Here is a 21,422-nt window from a genome sequence, read left to right as displayed (position 1 = left end):
CCAGATACCACAGGCTACTGATCTGGTGGAGTCCAGGCCTCGATGAGCTGTCCAAGAGGACCTACATAATATAAGGCAAAAGGTTTTATTGCTATGGCTGATTATTCTGCCTGCACAAAACAGATGTTGGTTAATTGAGCACTTGGATTTAGAAAGCCGCAGAGTCATATGAGCTGATGAGCATGCTGTGTTGGGGGGTCCATATGTTTGAAGACTTGACATTTACTAGATTTACAAGTTGAAGGTCAAGTTAAATGGCCACAGACATGTGATTCCTTATAGCCCTGACTCTTCTTAAGCCAGAAAGGGAGAGATAAGTGGTGCCGCCACGCCACTTACAGTATCTCTAGGTAAAATGATGGATTGAGCCGGTAATAATTGTGTATCTTCCTCAAAGTTGAAAAGATGGAGCCTGAATTTCTCATTATCTCATGATTTTATTCAGGGGAGCATGGGGAAGGTGCGATTTGGTGCTTTGCTGCCCTCTCTGTAGAGCACATATGTCAAACTCTGGCCCACGGGATGAGTATATTTGGCCGGCGACGCTGGCTGGGTGCCCCAAGTATATTTGGCCCGCGACGCCCAGTTCCCCTCCCAGTATCGAACTTCCACCCGGCATCGCACTTTCAACTATATCGGCTGATACAGTTGAAAGTAATGATGGAGGAGGGAGCGTCAGCACAACTGGCGCGATGGCGTACAACGTGCCCGCTGTACAGATATGTGCAGAGGATCTGAAGACACCATAAAGAGACGGGAGCAGCGGGGGAACGGGCAGAGGTGAATATATATAATTTTAATGTGGGTCCATTATACTGTATGGAAGGCAATGCAGGGCCCCGTTATACTGTATGGAGGACTATGTGGCCCGTTATACTGTATGGAAGACTATGTGGGGCCCATTATACTGTATGGAGCACTATGTGGGGCCCAATATACTGTATGGAGCACTATGTGGGGCCCAATATACTGTATGGAGGACTATGTGGGCCCATTATTTTGTATGGAGGACTATGTGGACCCATTATTTTGTATGGAGGACTATGTGGGCCCACTATACTGTGTGGAGGACTATGTGGGGCCCACTATACTGTGTGGAGGACTATGTGGGGCCCACTATACTGTGTGGAGGACTATGTGGGGCCCACTATACTGTGTGGAGGACTATGTGGGGCCCACTATACTGTGTGGAGGACTATGTGGGGCCCACTATACTGTGTGGAGGACTATGTGGGGCCCACTATACTGTGTGGAGGACTATGTGGGGCCCACTATACTGTGTGGAGGACTATGTGGGGCCCACTATACTGTGTGGAGGACTATGTGGGGCCCACTATACTGTGTGGAGGACTATGTGGGGCCCACTATACTGTGTGGAGGACTATGTGGGGCCCACTATACTGTGTGGAGGACTATGTGGGGCCCCCTATACTGTGTGGAGGACTATGTGGGGCCCCCTATACTGTGTGGAGGACTATGTGGGGCCCCCTATACTGTGTGGAGGACTATGTGGGGCCCCCTATACTGTGTGGAGGACTATGTGGGGCCCACTATACTGTGTGGAGGACTATGTGGGGCCCACTATACTGTGTGGAGGACTATGTGGGGCCCACTATACTGTGTGGAGGACTATGTGGGGCCCACTATACTGTGTGGAGGACTATGTGGGGCCCACTATACTGTGTGGAGGACTATGTGGGGCCCACTATACTGTGTGGAGGACTATGTGGGGCCCACTATACTGTGTGGAGGACTATGTGGGGCCCACTATACTGTGTGGAGGACTATGTGGGGCCCACTATACTGTGTGGAGGACTATGTGGGGCCCACTATACTGTGTGGAGGACTATGTGGGGCCCACTATACTGTGTGGAGGACTATGTGGGGCCCACTATACTGTGTGGAGGACTATGTGGGGCCCACTATACTGTGTGGAGGACTATGTGGGGCCCACTATACTGTGTGGAGGACTATGTGGGGCCCACTATACTGTGTGGAGGACTATGTGGGGCCCACTATAGTGTGTGGAGGACTATGTGGGGCCCACTATAGTGTGTGGAGGACTATGTGGGGCCCACTATAGTGTGTGGAGGACTATGTGGGGCCCACTATAGTGTGTGGAGGACTATGTGGGGCCCACTATAGTGTGTGGAGGACTATGTGGGGCCCACTATAGTGTGTGGAGGACTATGTGGGGCCCACTATAGTGTGTGGAGGACTATGCGGGGCCCGTTATACTGTGTGGAGGACTATGCGGGGCCCGTTATACTGTGTGGAGGACTATGCGGGGCCCGTTATACTGTGTGGAGGACTATGCGGGGCCCGTTATACTGTGTGGAGGACTATGCGGGGCCCGTTATACTGTGTGGAGGACTATGCGGGGCCCGTTATACTGTGTGGAGGACTATGCGGGGCCCGTTATACTGTGTGGAGGACTATGCGGGGCCCGTTATACTGTGTGGAGGACTATGCGGGGCCCGTTATACTGTGTGGAGGACTATGCGGGGCCCGTTATACTGTGTGGAGGACTATGCGGGGCCCGTTATACTGTGTGGAGGACTATGCGGGGCCCGTTATACTGTGTGGAGGACTATGCGGGGCCCGTTATACTGTGTGGAGGACTATGCGGGGCCCGTTATACTGTGTGGAGGACTATGCGGGGCCCGTTATACTGTGTGGAGGACTATGCGGGGCCCGTTATACTGTGTGGAGGACTATGCGGGGCCCGTTATACTGTGTGGAGGACTATGCGGGGCCCGTTATACTGTGTGGAGGACTATGCGGGGCCCGTTATACTGTGTGGAGGACTATGCGGGGCCCGTTATACTGTGTGGAGGACTATGCGGGGCCCGTTATACTGTGTGGAGGACTATGCGGGGCCCGTTATACTGTGTGGAGGACTATGCGGGGCCCGTTATTCTGTATGGAGGACTATGCGGGGCCCGTTATATTGTGTGGAGCAGTTTTTGTGGCCATTATACTGTATGGAGGACTATGTGGGGTCCGTTATACTGTATGGAGCACTTTTTGTGGCCATTATTCTGTATGGAGCACTATGTGGGGCCCGTTATATTGTGTGGAGCACTTTTTGTGGCCATTATACTGTGTGGAGGACTATGCGGGGCCCGTTATTCTGTGTGGAGGACTATGCGGGGCCCGTTATTCTGTGTGGAGGACTATGCGGGGCCCGTTATTCTGTGTGGAGCAGTTTTTGTGGCCATTATACTGTATGGAGGACTATGTGGGGTCCGTTATATTGTGTGGAGCACTTTTTGTGGCCATTATACTGTATGGAGGGCTATGTGGGGTCCGTTATACTGTATGGAGGACTATGTGGGGTCCGTTATATTGTGTGGAGCACTTTTTGTGGCCATTATACTGTATGGAGGGCTATGTGGGGTCCGTTATACTGTATGGAGGACTATGTGGGGTCCGTTATACTGTGTGGAGCACTATGTGGGGCCCGTTATATTGTGTGGAGCACTTTTTGTGGCCATTATACTGTATGGAGGGCTGTGTGGAGGTCACAGTTGGAGAAAAACTTCCTCAATTGTAGACATGTTTTTAATAAATTTCGAGGTTGGCCGCGACTTTGTCCAAGCTTTTAATTTTGTTCCTCTGTGTATTTGAGTGTGACCTCCCTGCGTAGAGGGATTGTGCACGTTACTTGTAGATGCGTTGCAGGGATGAAGTCTGGCAGGGTACACATGTAGGAGGGTTTCCAGCAGTGATCCGTCTCAGGACGCATCTGGTACAGGTGTACGGCTACGCTCAGCGCGCTGGCATTAGACCCAGCTGGCAGAGGCACTGCGCTCTGTGAGCCGATCTGTGACTGGCAGGGGTAGGATTATAGCACCTTTAGCTGCAGAGCCTGCGATATTCTGACTGCTCGAGAGACAGGCCCTAATTATCAGGAGCCTCGGAGGGAGGGGGCGCTGTCTCGTATCACTGTACATCTCAACTATGGACACTATATCTGTGTGTATATTTATCAACATCTGTCCACACATGCCACCAGCCCATAACCTTGAGGAACAGGTGCAGCATTCTCTGACCTCAGAGCAGCGGATCCTAACACTACCTCTTATATAGATGTCTGTACACACCAGCAACCTCCATGCATTGCACAGATACATTTACAGATTAGGTTATTTTCTTACTGGCATTATTAACATCAGCCGCGTCGCTCTGCCATATCCTCTGTATATGCCCGGTGTTTGATGACTTCCACCCTTGATTCTTTTTTTCTGTCCAGACTACTATTTGACTATTGGAGATCCCTGTGAACAGACCCTTAAATTAGTTGTCCTCCTTTAGGGACAACATTTTTTTTCATTAATGCATGTATTTTTGACTAAAAAAAAAATAAAATTTTTCACTTGGATTTTACTATTTGCCTCTGTGGCTGCAAAGTGAGTTAACTGAGAATCTGTCAGTGTGCCGCTACAATGTTCTGAGCTTGTAACTCCTTTATCTTTTTTTTGAGCTCCTCTCAGTTGATTTATGACCACATCAAAAGTTGAATGTGCAGGGAAACAGCGTGCAAAAACTTGTAATGAAACCCAGGTTTGATAATGATTTTTAGCCACAAGTAAAGGCATTTAATTAAAAAAAAATTCTTAAGGTTTATCCACACCGAACTGCACCTAGTATCATTTGTATTAGGCCTTTTAATGGTTTCCTTTTTGACCGTGTTGAAAAGATTATGTAACAAATGTCCCTATTTGCCTAGCAAGCCTTGTCACCTTTTATGCATCTTTTACCCCATTTGAGAGCAGCATGATGTAGAGACAGAGACCCTGATTCCAGCTATGCGTCACTTACTGGGCTGCTTGCTGCAGTTTTGATAAAATCCCTATTTTATCTACTGCAGATACAGCAGAGCTCTGATGCTGAGCTCTGTATAACCCCGCCCACACCACTGATTGGCAGCTTTTTGCCTATGCACAGTGTACACAGAAATCTGCCAATCAGTGGTAGGGGTGGGGTTGGACCACCTGGCAGCATGTGTACTAGTCCTCTAGTGATAATCTCTTTCTAATAAAACTTTTTTTTAATCAAAACTACAGCAAGCAGCCCAGCAAGTGACACAAAGCTGGAATCACGGTATCTGTCTACATTATGCAGCTCTCAAATTAGGTGGCAAAAACCTGATGGCAGATTCCTTTTAAAGGGCTTTTTTTTAACAAAACCCTTTTTCTGCTCTGGCAAGATGATTATTTAAAAAAACAAGAGCTGAAATCTCCCTGCATTAGCTGCTGTCTGTGTCCTGGTATTATGGTATTGCATTCTGTAAAGACTAGTTCTTGCACCAGCTACTGTCAGGGACTTCTGCACTAGGAAGCTCTTTCCTTTATAGCTTACAAGTGCTGCTCTGAAGCTGGACAAATCTCTGGATCCGGTGGCCAGCCTCAGTGTCCCTAATACTGAGAGGACAAAACTCAGTTTGGGACAATATTGCGACTATGCCGCTGATCCGAACTGTCAGGAGCGCACTGCCCCCTCCCCGTAGAAGCAGGTTTAGATCTCTGATACTGTATCAATCCCTGCACTTCTGTATCTATATAGCACAGGTGGAGAAGCAGCATGCAGAATATTCTAGATCAGTACTGAGCAGTGTTGCTGTGAATCCAGAACTTGGTGAGATAAATCACAAGAATCTACAGACAGCCAGTGCCTCTCCCTGCTATTCCCTCCTCCACCAGCACTTCTTTCTCCATAGGCTTTAATGGGCAGCTGTGATCTCACATCTTCACTTTCCTGCGCTTTCTTCCTCTCCCCAGCATCTCCAGTAAGTGTAGGATCTAGGAGAGGGGAGTATGTCGGGCACCTGGGATATTTAGTAGCTCATCCAAGGAAACTCCCAAACGTTTCAGAAAACTGCAGTGATGTTAGGGCCTTTCGATTATGGTGTAATGTAAACAGGCATTGAAACAATCCCTTTAAGTGCTGAGCACTTGCCTAATACATGACCACAACATTACTGCAATGCACACAGTCCACATGACTGTCCCAATTCATGGCTGCCCATCTTCACTACCCAGCCGGCATTAGAAGGATGTGGGGATTGTGCAATGAAAGGGTTACAGCGCGTGTTCTCGTGTTTATCTGGGATGTACATCTCTATCCCACACACATACACTTGTGCTGTGCGGGCAGCCATGTCTTGTGGGGGCTGATTCTCTCCCTGCCATGTAATTAGCACTCTGCTCCTCACACATTGACAGCCCCTTGGCATTGCCACAGAAACTGCACAGACAGACCCTATATTTGGGAATACTGTGTTCCTCAGCACCAGCAGGCACCGTGTGTGTACGCAGCTCTGTCTGAGCTATGTGTGCACCTCTCGCTGTATGGAGCGTCGTCATTGTTCTCCTGTCTACTGTCCTCCATTATAGTCACTAACTAAATTCAGTCTACAGTGTGTGGTATGTATGTATGAATGTGTGTGTGCATAATATATAAATATATATATATTATAATATATTGTGTGTGTATTATATATATATATATATATATTATATATTCTACACACACAATCACACAGTATTGGTCAAAAGTTTGGAATCTTGTCCATACAGTGGTTTTCCTTCTTTCTCCTGGAATGTGCACATTGTAGTTTCAGACTGAAGGAAAACATATGTAAACAAGGAGTAAATAAGTACATGTGAAACAAACCATAAGCGTGAAACCTTAGATTCCTCACCATACCCCCCTTTGACCCTGATGACATCTTTACACCCCCTTGCTCACTCTCATGCAGTTTCATTAGGTCATCACCTGGAATGGCTTTTGACAGTCTTGAAGGAGTTCCCAGAGGCGCTGAGCACTTGTTGGCTGCTTTGCCTTCACTCTGCGGTCCAGCTCACCCCAAACCATCTCAATGGTTGAGGTTGGGTGATTGTGCAGGCCATGTCATCTGGCGAAGCCTCCATCTTTCTCATTCTTGCAGTCTCCTCTAGACAGTTGATGCTGAGATGTATCTGCTACTTGAGGTCTGTGAATCATTTATGAGGGCTGTTATCTTGAGGTGCTGTCAGTTTACAGTTTCTGAGACTGGTAACTTTGATGAACTTATCCTCTGCAGCAGAGGTAATTCTTGGGCTTCCTGTAATGAAATGGTACTCTTGTGAGCCAGTTTAATCACAGCGATTGATAGTTTAATAACTTTCCTTTGATGATACCTTCAAGGTTCCTGATAGACACAGCTTCACGTCTTACAGTAATGTGGATCTTGCCATATTCTGGCTTAGAGCAGTTGTGGATAAGGGCTCAGCTCTGTATAAAGCTGTGTGCCTCTGTCAAACACACCTGATGGTCGCAATCACTTTCTAAAGGCCGGTTATTCCACAAATGAAATCTTGACGAGGCATACTTGTTCATTGTGAGCCATTGCAGGTGACTGATGAAGGTGCTTGAGAGAATCCCATGGGGAATAGTGTAAAGATGTCATCAAGATAAAAGGAGGGTACTTTTAGGGATCTTATCTTTAACACTTATTCTGGTTTTCGTCGCATGTGTTTCTTTATTTGTTTCCATATATGATGCTTTGTGTCTCCAGTCTGAATCTACATTGTGCACATTCCTCAGCGTCCCTCCTACCTGCTGCTAAGCTCTCACTGCTCAGTACAAGCTGCAATTCACACAAGGTGGGTGGAGACATAATGCACTGGGATTTTTGAGCTCACTATTTAACTGAACTTATAAAATGTTAATTTTAATATTCAGATTATACAGCCTTTTGTATATGGATTTTCAAAGTAAGTCTTCTAGTCTCGGGTCTAAGAGCTAATTATAACGTATCAGTTTGTATTGTGAAAGCTGATGACAGATACATATTAATTTCACCAGAACTGATGATACATGGTACTTCATAGTGAATGTTAGTCTTTATGACCAGTCTCTACAGATGTATAACTATCTCTCCTACATGCGGCCTCATTCGTGCACTTTCTGTCTTGCAGCCGTCCCGTTCCCTCCAACACGACGGCTGGCTTTGAATGAGGTATTTGTGGATGGACGTCCACAGCTGGAGACTTTGAAGAACCACTTGGCCAAGGAGGGGAGACTGGAGGAAGAAGTGGCTCTACGAATCATCCGAGAAGGAGCAGCTATCCTGCGGCATGAAAAAACCATGCTGGAGGTGGAAGCTCCCATCACCGGCAAGTCAGCCATTGATAAATAAAAAGCAAAGTATCAAGATGGGTCCTATCACCAGAAAGGGTTTTCCCAATGCCGATTTTGTGCTATTTATCAAAATCTCACTGATGCGTCCATCTGAAACTGTGCCCCAAGCTCTCGTATCGGGTGACTTTTCAGAATAAGCTGTGGAGTGTGTACATGAGGAATGACACTGTGTCTGGCCATTATATGACTGCTATCCTGCATTACTTGGCGGCTTTCTTTTGCAGGATCTAGCGACTAGAAGCCTCAGCAGTTTCTCCTGGTGTCTTTTGTCTTCTGTTTCACTTTCCCTCTGCTTCTACTCTTCCTTTCTCCATACACTGAAGACAGACCTGAAGACAGATTTGAGCAGATTTTCATCAGTGCAGGAGTCAGGGGCAGAAAAGAAAATGGCTCTTAGGAGAGGGAAGAGGTGTTTTCTTTAATAGGACTTAGAATAGGTGAAGAGAAATGTGTAAAGGTTGTCCCAACTGATGTCAAGGAAGAGAAGGATCAGGCATGTGTGATTTCATGGCCCATCCTTCTGTTCTCATGGGTGATAAGTTGTGTAGTTTACAATACAGAATACAGGCAGGTTCTGCCAGGTGTATATGTGAACGGGAGGAGGATCTGTCTACATATCTATCTAAATATCCAAAGAAAGCAGCTCATATCTATCTATCTATCTATCTATCTATCTATCTATCTATCTATCTATCTATCTATCTATCGTATAAAGATAAAAAAGAGGCAGCACTCCATTAATAAGCAAAACGTGTAGACTGTAGTAGCCCATGTGGCGACGTTTCGGTTCTATCACAGAACCTTTCTCAACCTTTTTCTCTATCTATCTATCTATCTATCTCTCTCTATTCTGTCTATGTATCTATCTAATATCGATCATCTATCTATCATCTATCTTATATCGATTATCTGTCTCCTGTCCCTCTTTTGTCCCTCTTTTGTCCCTCTTTTGTCCCTCTTTTGTCCCTCTTTTGTCCCTCTTTTGTCCCTCTTTTGTCCCTCTTTTGTCCCTCTTTTGTCCCTCTTTTGTCCCTCTTTTGTCCCTCTTTTGTCCCTCTTTTGTCCCTCTTTTGTCCCTCTCCTGTCCCTCTTTTGTCCCTCTCCTGTCCCTCTTTTGTCCCTCTCCTGTCCCTCTTTTATCTCATATTATGTCTTTAAAAAGAGCAGTGTAGATGTGATGAGACTGAGCGGTGTGACAGTGGCCCCGTGATGCTTTGTGGCGGCCCCTGGGGCCCTATTTGCAGTGTGCCCTGCCCTAGGCAATAGGTCTGGTGCTTCTCGCACATCGCCCACACATTCATGTCCCCATCTATTATGTAAAACCTTCCATTTTGCAGACTTCAGTACTGGAGATATTCCTGAATCAGGTGGCTGTGGCAGTATCCGAGGCTGGCGCGTGCCCAGCTGTCAGTCCCTGGTTTCGGCGCTGCTGCTGCCGGTGACTGACTGCGGTCTGCAGCTACAACTCTGCTTTTCTTTCCTGCATATAAGTATTGGTCCGTATGGCGGTCTGCGGCTCCCCTCCCCCCGGAGCAGCTGCTGCTTTACTCAGCAAGTGCTGCTCAGTGATATAACAAATGTAAGAATCAGAAAAATGCCCATGAGCAGGCAGCGTCCCCCCTGGTGCCACATGTACCTGGTGGGGTATACCCGCCTTCCTCGCCAGGACAGGTGGCTGGATGAGACCCCTAGCCATACAGCAGGGTGTTCCCCCTTGATAACTTGTTTTCTTTTATATAGGGGATGACTGTCGGGGAAGAGGGGGCAGTCAGGAGGTGTCTCTCTCATCAATTAAAACCCCTATCATCGGATGGGGGAAAATATGTTCTAGCTTTATGTTAATAATATCACAATTGTTCGCCCAAATCCCTGTAGCCGCAGTGCAGAAATCTGCTAATATGCATTGCAAAACACAGTGGGGACGTACAGAGGAGCCGATCAAAAGGAGAGCGGTGCTGGAAGGACGCCAGGAGTTTACGGGTTGCTACAGGCAACACAAGCCATTTTCTTCAGAATGGTTCTCGTGTATTTCTTCCCTGTCCTCCTTCCAGGCTGCTGATTTCTGGCAGTCCTCAGCTCGCCCGGGGAGTTTACTTTTCTCTCTTTGCTCTTGTTTTGCAGTGTGTGGAGACATCCACGGCCAGTTCTTCGACCTGATGAAGCTGTTTGAGGTCGGAGGGTCCCCTCACACTACGCGCTACCTCTTCTTAGGGGACTACGTGGATCGGGGATACTTCAGTATAGAGGTTGGTCCGCTCTAGAGGACGCATTACATGTCCAGGTCTGGTCTGTCAGAGCAGAGGATATCATAGGTAGTTACTTATCTTCTGCCCTGATAGAAGAGCATGGACTCAGTGCATGATACACAATGCAAATGGGGATTTGAATGCTTATTTGTTTGGGGCGAAAAGCACGGAGGGTGTACGTGTAACCCATCCAGGGACGGGTTGCTCGGACCGGCGTCTTATCAGCAAAGGAGAAGTGATCCCAAGTGAGCGCAGATGTAACCAGCCCCATCAGTGACGGCAGCATCATTGCACTTTTATGCAAACTTTATAGCCTCGCCGCTCTTTCGGTTGCAAAGTTTGCATATGAACGCTCGGCAGCATCTTCTAGTCAATGCGTGTGTGTATATATCTATATCTATATATCTATATCTATATCTATATATATATATATATATATATATATATATATATATATATATATATATATATATATATATATAATCTCATAACATCCAAAACCACCTGACCTCTGACTGCACCAGATCCCTGCATATAAAGACATTATCAGCATATCTACTACATCCGGGACGGATTCATCAGACCCGGGCGCCTTCTTCTACTCCTCCATGGCTCAGTTCTGATGCTCACTTGCCATTGTAGGGACTTTTGGTGGTAGATAGAGGTCAGCATGGGCTCTCTGACCCTTCTGTGGCTAGAAGGCTAGCTGTGACTCTCTGCATGTTCTGACAACTTATTGGTAACTTATTCAGCATTTTGTACTACAGTAATTCTTCGGTGGGATCGGACCAGACAAGCTAGCCTTCACTCTCCACACAACAGTGAGCCCTGTACTCCCATGACTCTGTCACTGTTTGTCCTTGCTTGGACCAGTTTCGGTACATATTACCACTACACTGTCAGGAAAACCCCACAAGACCCTCTGTATACCAAGAACACTCCACAAGACCCGCGGTATGCCGGGCTCACTCCACAAGACCCGCGATCTGCCGGGAACGCCCCACAAGACCCTCGGTCTGCCGGGAACGCCCCACAAGACCCTCGGTCTGCCGGGAACGCCCCACAAGACCCTCGGTCTGCCGGGAACGCCCCACAAGACCCTCGGTCTGCCGGGAACGCCCCACAAGACCCTCGGTCTGCCGGGAACGCCCCACAAGACCCTCGGTCTGCCGGGAACGCCCCACAAGACCCTCGGTCTGCCGGGAACGCCCCACAAGACCCTCGGTCTGCCGGGAACGCCCCACAAGACCCTCGGTCTGCCGGGAACGCCCCACAAGACCCTCGGTCTGCCGGGAACGCCCCACAAGACCCTCGGTCTGCCGGGAACGCCCCACAAGACCCTCGGTCTGCCGGGAACGCCCCACAAGACCCTCGGTCTGCCGGGAACGCCCCACAAGACCCTCGGTCTGCCGGGAACGCCCCACAAGACCCTCGGTCTGCCGGGAACGCCCCACAAGACCCTCGGTCTGCCGGGAACGCCCCACAAGACCCTCGGTCTGCCGGGAACGCCCCACAAGACCCGCGGTCTGCCGGGAACGCCCCACAAGACCCGCGGTCTGCCGGGAACGCCCCACAAGACCCGCGGTCTGCCGGGAACGCCCCACAGTCGTGCCGTTTTTGAGATGCGACACCATTTGGCCCTTGTTGAAGTCGAGCAGATCCTTACGCTCGCCCATTCTTCTTGTTTACGCATCAACTTCAAGAATTGTTTTGCTGCATAATATAATCCTGTCCTGGACAGAGACCATTGTGAGAGATGACCAGTGCTATTCACTTCACCTGTCAGTGGTTTTAGTATTATGGCTGATGTATATTCAGTGCCTTAATATGTGTCACAAGGTCATTACCTCTATGATCGTTTCGTTCTAGTTTCTCAGTATTCTTGAATTCCCACAATGGCCTTTGTCGCCAATAATGTGACCCAAGCAGATGTACAACATTTCCTAAAAAAAAATAAAAGTTCAGAATGCACCGAGGTCATTCATACTGCTTATGTCTATGTCTACATGTATCTAGTGTTTCCTTATAATCAGAACTAATCCTCATGATCCACATACTAGAATTGTCATGTAGTCAGTACATGTCCTGATTAGGTACAGACAGTGACTAGATATGTTTATCTTCGTCCTTTAGTAAAAATACCCTCTTTACCCAAATGTGGCAGTCACAGGATACACATACTCTTCAGTTTGAGTAATAATATGTAGAAAATTTCCTGTATCTGGGGTCACTGAAGACAGTGTAGGAAATCACCGTAATAGGCTGTAATTGATAAGAGGGGTGATGACATGAAGAAAAGCTCCTGAATACTTATTGTGGAGGATAATGGAAAGCGGCTGTAATTGGTAAGAGAAGTTTTTGTATCTATTGTAGGGGTCACTAGGGGGCTGTATAGGAAATTGCAGTAAGTGGCTAGGATAGGTATTAGGAGTGAGGACATAAAGAAAAGCTCCTGTATACCTCACCTCGGTGATCTGTGGAGGCTGTACTGTAGGAAAGTTGACAATAATAAACTGTAATTGGTAAGAGAGATGATAACATAAAGAAAAGTTCCTGAATCCCCCTCCCTGGGGTCTCTGGAGGCTGTACAAGGGTAGGGGGGAGTATAACAAGCTGGGATTTGGGGAGGGCCGCTGACTCTGAGTTTAGTCTTGCTTACAGTACCATTTGGTTCGCGACGCTGTCATGTTCAGTCCTCACATATTGTACAGTTGGAAACACTTTCCTTATCTTGCTCCGATCGTGAGTTACATCATGTTTTCTTCCCCTCTCACACCCAGCGATGCCTTCAAGATGATATCAGCTTCCTCTTACTGTCCGGCTGTATAACCTCATCCCCTTATCTGCAGGAGATAAAGGCACTGTATAGTATATACTGTATACAGGACCTCCTCTATTTGCTGGTGTGAGTCTCTGCACAGGGCTGATGGGTGTCCGGCGGCTCCGTCCTGAGCCGATGCGGCACAACGGCCCATGTACGTTTTCTCTTCCAGACACCCAGCTTTCTAGGGAATCCCAGACACCCCATTTACATTTCTAGGGCAGGTGTCCCGGGTGTAGAGAAAAACGGCGATAGATCTGATCCAGAGACCCGTCATAATGTCATCACCCCAATCATAGTGAGAACACCCCAATAACTGGTATATGGGAGTAACTGCTTAGACCATTTCTTAATACTTTATGCACTTTTTTTTTTCTCTCCTGACTTGTCTGTTTTATTAAAAGAATATTCTGTCGAAACATCATAAAGGTCTTTTATCACCTTATCCACCTCCATTGTAACCCACGTCCTTTCTCTTCTAGTGCGTTCTCTACCTCTGGAGCTTGAAAATTATCCACCCCAAAACCCTGTTCTTGTTGCGAGGGAACCACGAGTGCCGACACCTGACGGAGTATTTCACCTTCAAGCAAGAATGTGAGTGTACCTGCCCCCGCCATCGCTCCGTGCTTGTCCATCCTGTGGGAGGACGGGTGATTTCATCTACTGCTGCCCGATGTATAGAAAACCTAGATAAGAAAATCCCCGTATAATATATTGCGGTTTTGATCCGCTCTTCCAGCACTGCTGTGTGCCCACTGCTTCTGGCATCTTGCTTGCTACGCCCGCGTTCTTCTGATCTTGACACATGCCCCCTGCCCAATCCTCTGTGGACTCTCAGCCCATCTGCTTCACTGCATCATGTGTCCAGCTATTTAGATATGTATATCCCTTAAGTATCTCTATCTGCCGACTGAATTAGGTGCCATTTATAAAATCTGCTCTATGTTCTACCTCTTCCGAGCGCCCATGAACTCCACTACCTGCATGCGGGGCCCCTAATTCCACCCCGTACAGCTGCTGCTGTGCCGCCGTCATTGCAATCTGTTACTCCGTGCCCATCTGTGTAGCTCACACCCAGATGCTTTCTGTACCATGTACAGATCCGTGTGCCCATCTGTTCTGCCTGCTGCATTCATGCTCCATGCCTGTCCCCTTCAGGTCATGGCCATTGCCAGGGAACAATATGAGGAGTGTCCACATCTTGATTTTTACAGATTATTGTGTAGCTGCGCTGTGCATGCACCCCTTACATAAAACTGCTATAAATTAGAGAAGGGGTACTTAGGACCTCTTACCTGGGTCTGCTGTGATCGTGAAATCATCTTGTTAACGTTTCACAAACTTTATAGAATTATCTACATCAAGATTCCTAAATACTTAAGACCCCTAAAATCAATTCAGACCCCATACTAGCCACTAAATTTGATTCCTACCACAGATGTGGTCCATAAATTAAAAACTCTTAAGACCAGACCCCTAAAACTAATTCAAGTTCCAGACCAAACCCCTAATATTAATCAGACCCCAGACTAGACCATTAAAATAATTCAGACTTCATACCACTTAATAAGACCCCAGAACAGGTTACTAAAATGTCCTAATATTAATCAGACCCCAGACAAGAACTCTAATATTAATCAGATCCAGACTAGACTCTTGAAATTGATCAGACCCCTAAAATTATTTGACCAGAACCCTAAAATTAATTCAGTCCAGACCCCAAAAAATAACTCAGACCTCATACCAGAACCCTAAAATGTATTCAGACCTCAGACCATACCCCAAAAATGTAATTTAGACCTCTGACCATACCCCTAAAATTAATTCAGACCTCAAACCCTATCCCTAAAATTAATTCAGACCTCAAACCCTATCCCTAAAATTAATTCAGACCTCAGACCCTATCCCTAAAATTAATTCAGACCTCAGACCATACCCCAAAACTTAATTTAGATTTCAAACCATACCCCAAAAACTTATCGTAATTTAGACCTCTGACTATACCCCTAAAATTAATTCAGACCATACCCCAAAAACTTGCCGTAATTTAGACGTCAAACCATATCCCCAACATTAATTCAGAGTCAAGAGTAGCTTCATAAATGAATTTAGACTTCAGAAAAGAAAAAAAAAATTGAAATATTCCAGGCTCCACTGCCCACATCATGGCCTTGGCCAACTTCGGGACTGGAGGAGACACAGCCCCCGTCCAATACATGTGTGGTGTCTAGCATGTTTATCTACCCCAAATGGAGGTTTAGGGAGATTTTGTAGGTGTTTTTGGATGAATCAGGTTCAGGCCTTAAAACACCCCATGAATCTGGCTTCACGTGTTGTGAGTATAAGGTATTCCTACTTCTGAACCCCCGACTATACTGAGATCGGGGGCTCCTGACTGCATCCTATGGAAGAAGTACTCTGTTTTTCCTGATTGTTTAGGGTGGGAATTTGCCTCCCAAAAACTCTCCTCTCCCTGCAGGTAAAATTAAGTATTCGGAGCGAGTGTATGACTCCTGTATGGATGCCTTCGACTGCCTCCCCCTAGCAGCTCTGCTGAACCAGCAGTTCCTGTGCGTGCACGGGGGTCTCTCCCCAGAAATCTCTTGCCTGGACGACATCAGAAAGGTGAATCCTCCTCTTTGCATATCTGAATATATGTCTTCTTTAACCCAAGAGGCAGAAAGTTGCTCCTAAACTAGTCCTGCACACACAGCTGAGGGTTTGTTACTTGGAAGAAGCCAGGTCTGTGCTGCTGCGCTTAGGCCATGGTGGACGTCCTTTTTTCCACACCGTAACAAAACCATCAGCAGTGTGAGCAGGACAAGTCTGGATGATTTTCAACTACTGATTGTAATTGTGGATGTACTGTACTCTGCCTTTGGACGTACCCCCTAGTCAGAAAGATAATAGGTTCTGCTCTTTCATGTCTCCCCTACTTTTCACTCTTAGCTTTCTGGGACCCTCATTCATGCTCTCGTTATTCTCTCCGCCTCATCAGTTAGACCGATTCAAGGAGCCCCCTGCCTTCGGCCCTATGTGCGATCTGCTGTGGTCTGACCCAGCCGAGGACTACGGCAATGAGAAGACGTTGGAACATTTCACCCACAACACAGTGCGCGGCTGCTCCTATTTCTACAGGTAACAGGGTAGCCAAATCTGGATGCAAACTTTGCAGCATATCCGCCATGTGTGAACCTACCTTTATTAGTACTTTCTGTATTACAGCTATCCTGCGGTCTGTGAATTTCTGCAGAGCAACAACCTCCTGTCAGTGATTCGGGCCCATGAAGCACAGGATGCGGGGTAATACTGCATCTTCAATATTTAAAGCAAGATGTTCATCTTTATGATCACTAATACTGATTGTCTGTGAGGCATTAAGGCCCCAATACACATTAGGCTAACGTCAGCCAAACCTGCTGATATCGATGGTTTTGGTTGACAATTTAAAGCTGGCCGTACATATTAGATACCTTCGGCTGAACGATGGTTTGGCCTACAGCCTTCCCACACACAGGAGCACTTCTGTGTCCTCTGAGAAAGCTGCTGCCAGACGTCTCTGCCGGTGGCCTATCTCTACAAAGAGAGACAGAAAAGACAATAAGCGCAATAGGGTGTTACCCGAGAAAGGAACAGGGAGGCAAAAGGTTTGCTCACCTGGGGCGGCTGTGAAGTCACAGCCCCTGTACAAGCTTAGAAAAAGACTGCTGCAGATCCACGATGTGGAGAAAGCTGGAGACGAGTGGGTTAAAATCTGCGCTGTCAGTAATCCAGAGATGAGCAGGAGACGGGAAATGCGGTTTATTTGTCGACGCGTTTCGAAGTGATACATTATCAAAGAAAATGCACCCGATTCACATTTTGCTTTATCAGAGGGTGTCACTCCCTGATGAAGCTTGAAGCGAAACACGCGTCCGGTGCGTTTTCTTTGATACGTGTGTCATTTCGAAACAGTCGACAAACCGCATTTCCCGTCTCTTCATCTCTGGACTTCTGGCAGCGCAGATTTTAACCCACTTGTCTCCAGCCTCACATGGGTGTGGTCGACATAAGTCTAATGTGTATAGAGACCCCCTAATGATTATTGTCAGAGGAGTTAAGGATCCAGCATGTTCGATTTTAGACTGCAGATTCCTCTGTTCTGTAGCGATTAGCCGACCCCAGAGATGTCTGGCAGCGGCGCTCTCATATGGGGGAATATGGGAAGATAGCTATCGGCCGAACAATAAACCGAACAATGGTTTGGCCAACAACTCTCCAATGTGTATGGGGGCTTCACTGAGTTATGATAAGTGCTCAGACTGGAAGCAATTGTCACCTGCCATCTACAAAGCCGATTGTTAGCAGGATCTTTGCATTATTGGATACAAGAGTTGAGGCTGATCATTTCCAATGTCTGTTTTCCTCTCTGCAGATACCGAATGTATCGGAAGAGTCAAACGACAGGTTTTCCTTCCCTCATCACCATTTTTTCTGCACCGAATTACCTTGACGTCTACAACAACAAAGGTAAGCTGACGGCGGGTGTTGGCGTGACAGTCGTCTGCCTCCCGGTACTGCTGCCTGTTAGTACCACATGATAGCTTCATTGCTGCCATATTGCATTTCTGAAATCTCATACAAATTAGCTCCCTCGCAGCATGAAATAAACTAAGTACCGGCAGGGATACTCAGCTGGTCTCTGTAAGGAAAATCAGTCCTTTCCCCACAAGGGCAGCACACTTGGCCAGTGAGATGATGAGGGGCAAACACCCTGAAACAGGCAGTCTGTAGATGACTTTCTGGCCTGGCAGTTATCTCTGGTCATGTTGCAAGGAGCATTATTAAAGGGTTGGATATTGACCTATATAGTAGATGCTTCTCCTCGAAGGTAATTGCAAGATAGTGTTTTCCATTCTGTGAGAGGTCACTCATACACATCAGATATCTCCCGGCAAAATAATGGTTCGCTGACGACTTTCTCTTCTGACTCCCCCATACTTGGTAGAGTGTTCCTGATTTCCCTATGAGAGCGTTGCTCACAAACTCCTCTGACTGTGACTTATCTCAGTGCCCAACAAAATTACAGCAGCTGGATCCTTATTTCCCCCAACATCATTTGTGGGGGAGAGTTGGGAGGCCGATCCCACCGATTCAGGCAACTTTAGTGTAATGTGTATGGGGGCCATTAGATGGTCTCTTTACGGACCAGTACTTCCCCCATGAAGTTTCATAGAGATGTGCCATAAGGTAACAAAGTGTTGGCCGTGTGAGCAGGAACTCTATCCGAGTCTTATATCAAAGGAAGTGGAGCGCTTGGTAAGCCACACAAACTCCTTTGAAGCTGATCAGGCGTCTATAAGTCAAAATCCCCATCCAATGCTTCTCCTCAGGTTGTATTGATTTACTGAAACTTCACAAGAAGCGCTAAGTTACAGATTTTGGATTCAGAACTTCTGGGGGTTTCATTCCTCAAGGTTAGGGCTATACATCTGTAAGTGATATCATCTCTAGCATATCTCCCAACTTTGAAAAACAAGAAAGTGGGACACATTTTTTTTTTTTTCTTTTTTACGCTAAGCCTGTACCCTAACCTCACCCTGTCCTTTATATGTGTCCACACAAATGCTGCTCCTAGTGAAGCCCATGAATGTTCCCACACAGTATGGTACCCCTTAATGGCCCCCACAGTGCTTCCTAAACAGTAAGATGCCCCAACACATAATATAATGCTCCAACAGTGTCCACCACACTATGTGATACCCTCACAGACCCCCCAATTACACAGTATGATATACCCCTCGACACAATATGATGTTCTTCACAGTGTACACATACAGACACCGCTCTGCTGCATCAACACACAGCTCTGCTACACGAAAACACACATACACACTCAGCTCTGCTACACGAAAACACACATACACACTCAGCTCTGCTACACGAAAACACACATACACACTCAGCTCTGCTACACGAAAACACACATACACACTCAGCTCTGCCACACGAAAACACACATACACACTCAGCTCTGCTACACGAAAACACATACACACTCAGCTCTGCTACACGAAAACACACATACACACTCAGCTCTGCTACACGAAAACACACATACACACTCAGCTCTGCTACACAAAAACACACATACACACTCAGCTCTGCTACACGAAAACACACATACACACTCAGCTCTGCTACACGAAAACACACATACACACTCAGCTCTGCTACACGAAAACACACATACACACTCAGCTCTGCTACACGAAAACACACATACACACTCAGCTCTGCTATTTATACACACACACTGTTATGATATATAAACACACTCACCTTTGCTGCTTCAGAAAATATATATATCAGAGCTGAGCATGTGTATAGCAGTATATATAAATATATATTTATAATGCTCACACTACGCTCTGCTATATAACAACTCACGTACAAAGCCTTTCTGCACACACCATGCCTGTGTCCTGCTCCTCTTCCCTTTTCTCTGCTGCCAGTCATGTGACCTGAGACTGTCATGTGACCTAAAGGTTTTGGCAGGACCTTCAGTCTTTGCATAGACTGGATGGAGGAGGAAGGAGCTGTCGGCTCCCAGCTCCACTGTGATAGTCAGCAGTATTTGTGTCCTGAGGACGCAGATGCAGCAGAAGTCGGCACATACCCCTGACTTACCAGGACCGCGGGACAGCCTCCCAAATTCAGGACAGTCCCACTGGATCTGGGACGACTGTGAGGCGGTATGCCCTGGGAGGATTGCACTACAATGTGTTAGCTGTACTGTCATTGTGAATGCCGACCATGGGGATTGCTGTGCTGGATTTCTATACTCTTACATCTTCTATCCAAAGCATCATTTGTCTAATGAATTGTAGCATCACTAAAAATGGAGATGTCTGCAGCTACACCCATCATATGTCCAGGGGTCCTTTTACATGTGACGAAAAAAATGTATAAAATGGTAAAAACAAGTATGGATGATGGAGTTGTCAATGTTCAGCCGCTTTTGAGCTCGCTTGTCTTTGCTGCTTTGAGAGGTCCCAGGGTGGGCCGCGCTCAGGTTATTGGGTGGCGGAGCTCTTGCAGCGCTGCATACCCTTCACTTTTTTTTTTGCAAATTCTCACACATCCCGGTGGTGAGGCCGCCGTCTCCTGTTTGTACTTGACTGTCGGTGTATGGTCTGCAATGTCCGGACTGGCTGCGGACCTCCTGATTAATGCCTAAGAAGCTGTATCCAGATCAGGAAAGGTGGACATGTCGGTACCACCGTGCAGGGAAAGCTGTGAGGAGAGGCTATGCTAAATCATCTCTGCTCCCCATCCTTGTCAGGGTGGTACAGGGGCCAGAAGTCGGTCCCCCAACAATCAGCGATGGGCCACCATCTTATTACCATAAGGAATAGGATTAATATGAGATATAATAAACTAGACTGGGATGTTTTTGTGATAATGAAATGATGGGTGCATGTGAGAGGCTGCCGGGAGCTGGCGTCACCACCACCACATGTCTCTGAGGAGCCGCTCCTGCCGGTGTGTGGGAGTCGTGTGCTGAAGCCGTCTGCAGTACATGTAAAATTGCTTCTTATTGTCTCCTTACAGCCGCAGTGCTCAAGTATGAAAACAATGTCATGAATATCCGTCAGTTTAATTGCTCTCCACATCCTTACTGGCTGCCAAACTTCATGGACGTGTTCACATGGTCCCTGCCCTTTGTGGGGGAGAAAGGTAAAATGCAGAAAGTGGATCGGTGTCATCAGATTTTTATCAGGTTGTCATGGCCAGGCTGTGTGTGCGGGGAGCGCTAAGGGAAAGGAGAGGCAAAGGGTCTGTCCCTGCCGGAAATGGAGCCGCCAACAGGCCGAGAACAATGCTGGCAACACCCCATATACATGCAATGTAATACCACACTGAGGCCAGCAGGGCACTCACTCATCAGTACCTCTCCAATCCACTAGTGGGCGTATCTGTATCTATTCTAGCTATCTGTATCTATTCTATATATTATCCATCTATTATCCATCATCTATCTATTATCTATAATCTATCTTTCATCTACTATCTGTCTGCCTATCTATATATCCATCTTATGTGTATAAAAGGAGAGGAGCAACAAGATGATCCCCAAAAAGTGATTGTATTTGCAGGTAGTGTCCACAGACAATTTCTCTCTTCTT

At 47.0% G+C, this 21,422-nt stretch overlaps 1 protein-coding gene across 3 annotated transcripts in view; it reads left to right on the top strand.

Annotated features, from left to right (window-relative positions):
- Positions 1-21,422, top strand: part of PPP3CC (protein phosphatase 3 catalytic subunit gamma) — a 59,665-nt gene that overhangs the window by 12,367 nt on the left and 25,876 nt on the right. For 2 of the 3 annotated variants that reach the window (XM_073654040.1, XM_073654038.1), the window contains exons 2-9: positions 7,965-8,162; positions 10,309-10,433; positions 13,737-13,848; positions 15,734-15,879; positions 16,253-16,392; positions 16,480-16,557; positions 17,669-17,763; positions 20,848-20,973. In XM_073654040.1, the coding sequence (XP_073510141.1) occupies positions 8,135-8,162; positions 10,309-10,433; positions 13,737-13,848; positions 15,734-15,879; positions 16,253-16,392; positions 16,480-16,557; positions 17,669-17,763; positions 20,848-20,973 (850 nt within the window). In that variant the 5' untranslated portion in view covers positions 7,965-8,134. Of the gene's footprint in view, positions 1-624; positions 781-7,964; positions 8,163-10,308; positions 10,434-13,736; positions 13,849-15,733; positions 15,880-16,252; positions 16,393-16,479; positions 16,558-17,668; positions 17,764-20,847; positions 20,974-21,422 lie in introns of those variants that run through there. The other variant, XM_073654039.1, reaches the window with a different exon arrangement.

Source organism: Phyllobates terribilis, unplaced genomic scaffold (assembly GCF_046119375.1).
Source record: "Phyllobates terribilis strain yellow unplaced genomic scaffold, ASM4611937v1 Scaffold_11__3_contigs__length_659146591, whole genome shotgun sequence".
In the NCBI taxonomy this organism is placed as follows: domain Eukaryota; kingdom Metazoa; phylum Chordata; class Amphibia; order Anura; family Dendrobatidae; genus Phyllobates; species Phyllobates terribilis.
Note: the sequence above shows the minus strand (reverse complement) of the source record. Positions and strands in the feature narration are given on the sequence as shown.